Below are 5,629 nucleotides of genomic sequence, written 5' to 3' on the forward strand. Positions count from 1 at the left end.
ACCATTCTGTCCGGAATATAGCGTCTCGTTATGTAAATACCCCTCGCTCTTCTTACTCCTTTACCCTTTTGAAATTTCTTCTTCTGTCACTTCCCTGGCCCTGGAAGACAGTGCCAAAGCGCTGCACGCGTCTGGCTCGTATTGCCTTCCTATCGAGGGGAAGGTGTTGCTTCGATGGGTTTTGGAAGCCCCTTTGAGCAACAGTGCTTGAGTGCATGTTGTTGGTGGATAGCGCGGTGGAGAAGCTGCAAGTTTTTCGACCGACTGTGAATCCCTGCTCGTCGAGTACTACAAATGGGAGGGTTGAGCATGTGCTTTCCATCACTGATTGAGTTCCGGTTGCAAAACGTCGCTGCAAAGACGGACAGACCCAACGTGCTTCCTCCTCCCTTTCAATTTGGGTGCTGGTCTCGGTCAAAACGACCAGAATCTTTTCGGTTGTTGGTGCCGCCGACCAAACACATCGAGGCGTTTCTTTGGTCCTGTAGACGTGGCGTGTAGACAGTAGACAGTGACACCCTACACTGCTCGCAAACAGGTTGTGTCTCGGATCAACTTCCCAGACGATGCGTGAAGAGACGGTAGAGATTGCTCGTCCCTGGGTCAATCATTTGAACAGGACGAGGCTCAGGAAATGACATAGTCCAACACGTGCACCTGACCGCCCAATTCAACGTTCCCCCGTATCGGCCGGCCTGCAGCCAACTTGGCAGTGATTTGTACCAGGATAAATTCCCTAGGCGTCCAGAGTACCGCTCCGCAAGTTTGGAGCTAGGTGGTCACCGCTATGTTGGGGCCTGAGGTATAATGTAGATGGCACAGTGAGGAAATCGCCATGATCGAGTGTGAACTGGCATCCTCACATCGTGAACTATGCCAAGCTTACCTGGAATAAGCCCGGTGTAACCTTCAAAGTTGGTACGCACCGGGGGGAGTCAGCAACAATAGCCTACTACTTCGATCCCGTCCCGTCTGGCATTTCCGAATGATCTCATTGCACTTTCAAAGCACGGTAGATCTCCCAAGGTCTACTAGTTATACATACTGTACTACATACTACCAGTACCACTACCTACTATACCTAGTACCTAGTACCTGGTACCTACATATTACATCAGGTAGTACATACAGTTCTGTGCTGTAGACGGGATTGGCATGGCTCAGGAGAAACGCCCGGCGCCCGTGGCAACCGGAACACCTACTGTATTTGACAGATGTTCTTTACGTGGACGTGTCTTGATTCTTTGACTCTGCCGAGACCCAAGATGGATCTGGACCGTTGACTTAGAAGTGGCCCGGCTGTGCGGATGAGTGTTCGTCTCAAGGTGAAACCCGGACGATCTTTATTGAAGGACTGGAGGTACGCGAGCCGATGGGAACATGGTTGACGGGACGGTGGGATGGGGATTTCGATTTCCATAGCTTTGAGGGTTTTATCTTGTTGACAGGGTGGAATCGGAATTGCATTGGAAGGCTCTGATGAGGTCATACCGGAGAGGAGCCGGAATCTGAGCAGCGGAGATGTACAGTATTACAGTAGTACCATGTGCTGACTCGACTGTGTACCTAACTACTTACTAACTTAGTACTGAATAAAATAATGAATATGTGGTGGTATGAAAGCTTCACCATACAAGATTACATTGCACGGATCCATGTTCCGATCCGGCAGTGTGCCGAGATGACAGGGCCACCGTATCTGGGTACTGTAGATGAACTTTCCTATTTCTTCCACCAGGCACATACATGACCGTCGTATTCAATCAGCCGTTCCGTCTCTCGGACGTTCAACAATTTATGGTCGCGTTGGGCTTCGAGAAGCTTTGACGAAAAGAAACAGATTGCGGGTGGAGGCTTCCATGGAACGGCTCCAATGCTGGACGGGAATCGACGACGGGTCCGGTTCTGGTTCCATTCTTAGAATTCTTCGAATTTTCTGCCGCATCTGCTGGTCCGCGGACTCTTGGGAAGTTTGTCGGGTCACGGTCTCTTGACGGCCTCCAACGAGGACGGTACAGTGTACAGTATTCACTGTTCACTATTCAATGTAATATAGTGTATACTAAGTAGTAAGTAGTAACTTAACTAGGTAGTAGTAGTAACTAGTAAGTAGTAACCTAACTAAGTATTTAGCGTGGTAAGACTACTCGAGTCAAGAAGAAATCAGAAATCCGATGGGATCGAGAACCCCACTGGTCAACGGTGGAACGAGTAATTTCCGTCCCGAGGGCGAATGATCAGCGGACAAAGGACATCACAACCATAAACAATCGACATGATAATAAGAACAAGGAGAATAACAAGACGAACAAGGATACTCCCAAACTCCCAATTCCCAACTCTCCTGTCCTAACGAGTCACGACTGTCTCCCATCACCGTCGTCGCGAGACCATTGGACCCAGAGGGCCAATCAATAATGCAGTCATCGCAATCAAACCTGCAGACTGGCCCTAAACCGAACTGGGTGCGAACGGGACTATCGTGTGACCCAATCGGGCGTAGTCTGGTGACGGGTGGATCTCGGTGGACTCCTCTCTCGGGGCCAGAACACGCGGTGGGGCTCCACCTGTCACGCCCCTTTGGCGTCGTCATTGGTGGACCGGATCGTGTACCTGCAGCAGCCCACGCTAGTCCCGATGGAGGCACACCAACCAAGTTTGACCTGCAGCCGCCCACTGGCCTCCTCGCATTTCCCGGTGATTTGGATTCGGATTCTTTTTTTTTTGGTCAGGATCATAACAAATACACAAGCTTTGGGTTTGGCCAGAGAAAGGGAGAGGGAACGAAGTGATTCACTTGGAGAGGTACACCATGAGGAGACAATGAACTCGGTGAATGGGCGTAGCGTAAAAACGAAATCAAGAAGAAAAGAAAAAAAAAAAAAAAAAAGGCAAAGAAAGAGGAATGCTTGGCCCCTCCCACGGTGGGTTCGTCGCTCACGCGGGTCACCCGTGGACGGATTGATACTCGATCAGGGGAGAGACCCAGCGATGGGTGAGACTGAATGAACTGATGAAGTGACTGGCACACCCCCACCAAAGTGAGTACCCAACCCTATAACCGTCCAAACCACCAACCTCCTCGCACCGACGGACAAGACGATCTTCGCTCGTTGTCTGGTCTCGTCAACAACCGTTCGCCCTTCTCGGTCCCCCGGTCCACCGGTCTCCCGCGTCTTTCGCTTTGACGATTCTCGTCAGTCTCGAAGTCTTGACCTCCTCTACGACTGACATTCACGCGGTGCTGTTCACAACGTGGTGCTTCGTACCATCTTCAGAAGAACGGTGCATGCGTCGGGTCCGCGTCATTCCCAGTCAATCGTGTGTGTGTCCGAATCAGCACAAGTACCTGGCGGGCTGTTTGAACTGTGCAGTGTGCAGTGTGCACCACCCCTCAACCTCGCGATTCTTCCTGAGGTTCTCCCTCCTCTCCGTGAACCACCACCCGGCAAACACCCCCAGATTTTAAGGCTGGGACGACCACCATCGCAGTTGACATCCTCCTTAGCACGGAGACCGAACATCTCCTCCGACCCGCGCAATGGATTAGGTGATGAGTCGACACTCATTTTCATCCCATTGATTGGTGTTGCCTTGATCTCCTCGACCGCGCATGACGAGATCAACCCCGTGTCAACAGAGGGGCCATTGTTTGCTCACCACCCCCTTCGTGACCAGACACACAAGACCAAATACAATCACTCCTTAGATCTCGAATCCATTCGTCTCTGGATTTTCCAATCTCACCATCTTCGTCTCCATTGCCGTTAGCGCCGACTGGTGCCCACTTTCTCTTCGTCCGCGCAAATCACGGACCTTTCGTCTGAACACCAATTCTGTGACATTGACTGTCATCTGACTCTCCTTCATACTCTTTTCGTCGCAACGTAAGCGCAACCACAAAAACTACGTTTACCACCTTTTGTGTTTTTCAAAAACAACCACAATCTCATCGGCAGTCGTCGGGCTGGAGCGGGCTCAGGTACCTCGGGGATCGTCGGAGCCAAAAAAAAAAAAGTTGCTTATCAGATCCTGCGATCCGACCGAACGACACCACCACGCAGCTATGGCTCACCATGGCCATCGACATGATCACATCGGCAGGTTCAGCCGAGCAAGGCAACACCTGCATGACAATGACCAAGATACCAGACTGCTCTCCAACAATGGAGAAGACATCGCCCCTCACACAATCCTCGAATCGCATATTCTTCGAGACGACACCAACTGTCAGGACCCCTGTGTGTCAGTAGAGAATCGCCCCCAATCTGGGGAGACCCCCGACAGCAGTCCTGGCAGTTCCAATGCCTTGCCGAAGCGCCAAGAACCCGAGATCGCTATCGTAACCGTGGTCGAGACGGTTGTGCAAATGCTCGACTCGAACCTCAAAACACTTCCGGAATCGGCTAGCGTCAGTCTCTCCTTGACTCTTTCTGAGTCTGCGTTGGAAATCCGTTCACTGGGAGATTCGACTGCGACGCTCACGACGGATCCAGCCTCTTCGACGGCTTCCACTGGGTCCCTGACTGTCACCGCCTCGTTATCGAGTACGAAGCAATCCGCTACCTCGGTGCCGTCCAGGCCATCCTCGGCCGCAGTGAGCCCGGCGCTGCGGTCCTCGTCGCGCCATGTTCCGTCGCCAGCTACGACTATCACTCCGGGGTCCAAACCAACCTCCGCCTTCAAGGTGGGCAGCATCATTCCAACCTCGCTTCATTCCAACTCGACCACTTTGGCCATCAACACCTCCGTATCGTTGCTTGCTCCCATCTCGACTGCCGATGCGTCTCCCTCTGAAGATCCCGGATCGGCCACCAGCCCCAGCAATTCTGCACCCACTTCTGATCAGACGCATTCGCCCACTCCGGAATCAGGCATCGACCCAACCACTTCCAAGATCGTAGGCGGGGTTGTAGGTAGCGTCGCGGGGCTTGCTATGATCTTCATCGTTCTGTTCTATCTGTTTCGTCGTCGAAAGATGATGTTCAAGCAGAGGAATTCGGCAGCGCTGCCCCTCCCGTCAGATGACGGTGGCACCACTCGTCAAATGTCGACCATCTCAAGTAACGAGCCTCTCTTCTCAGCATCGTATCTGTCACCCGCATTCGCCAAGCGGTGGCGTCATTCCACCATGACGGTCCGATCCGATAGCACTGTCTCTTCCTCGACTCCTAGTGAGCGTGGGTTTCAGAAGATCTCTGGCCGTAAGATCCCTCCGGTGCTCGCTCACGGAGGCGATGGCTACGGGGGGACTGGCGACGAGAGTTCCCCCACCTACCCTGGATTATCGCCCGTGTCGCCTGGAGGCGCTTCGGCGATGGGCAGTGCGTTAACTTCGCCGCTGTCGCAGGCACCACCTCCCACCCTGCCTCATGGGATGGTCCTGGACACCAACTACACACGGGAGGCCGAGGAGGGTCTTGAGTCACCCATTCGATCTTCGCCGGTGCATCTCCCCATCTCCAGCGCGGTCAGTGTTGCGTCGCCCACAACGGTCACTCCGACAAGCCCCATCGCTCAACCGCAATCGGCGATTGCAGTGATCCCTCGGCGACCCGACGGGCTCGGTCGAAGCTTTCCTAGCTACGATGGGAGTCGTAGTAGCCGCTTCACCGAGAGTATTGACTGA

At 53.1% G+C, this 5,629-nt stretch overlaps 2 protein-coding genes across 2 annotated transcripts; both read left to right on the forward strand.

The window, feature by feature from the left end:
- Nucleotides 1-2,417: 2,417 nt before the first annotated feature.
- On the forward strand, nucleotides 2,418-3,771 carry N7539_001595 (uncharacterized protein; the record flags this gene model as incomplete). The annotated part of the gene is made up of 4 exons (XM_056931198.1): nucleotides 2,418-2,697; nucleotides 3,020-3,041; nucleotides 3,100-3,321; nucleotides 3,375-3,771. The coding sequence occupies 4 exons, from the start codon at nucleotides 2,418-2,420 to the stop codon at nucleotides 3,769-3,771; spliced, it is 921 nt and encodes a 306-aa protein (XP_056793229.1).
- A 295-nt stretch (nucleotides 3,772-4,066) lies between these two features.
- Nucleotides 4,067-5,629, forward strand: N7539_001596 (uncharacterized protein; the record flags this gene model as incomplete). The annotated part of the gene is made up of 1 exon (XM_056931199.1): nucleotides 4,067-5,629. One exon carries the CDS (start codon nucleotides 4,067-4,069, stop codon nucleotides 5,627-5,629), a length of 1,563 nt encoding a protein of 520 aa, XP_056793230.1.

Source organism: Penicillium diatomitis, assembly GCF_028827545.1.
Source record: "Penicillium diatomitis strain IBT 30728 chromosome Unknown utg000002l_segment0_segment0, whole genome shotgun sequence".
Taxonomy (NCBI): Eukaryota; Fungi; Ascomycota; class Eurotiomycetes; order Eurotiales; family Aspergillaceae; genus Penicillium; species Penicillium diatomitis.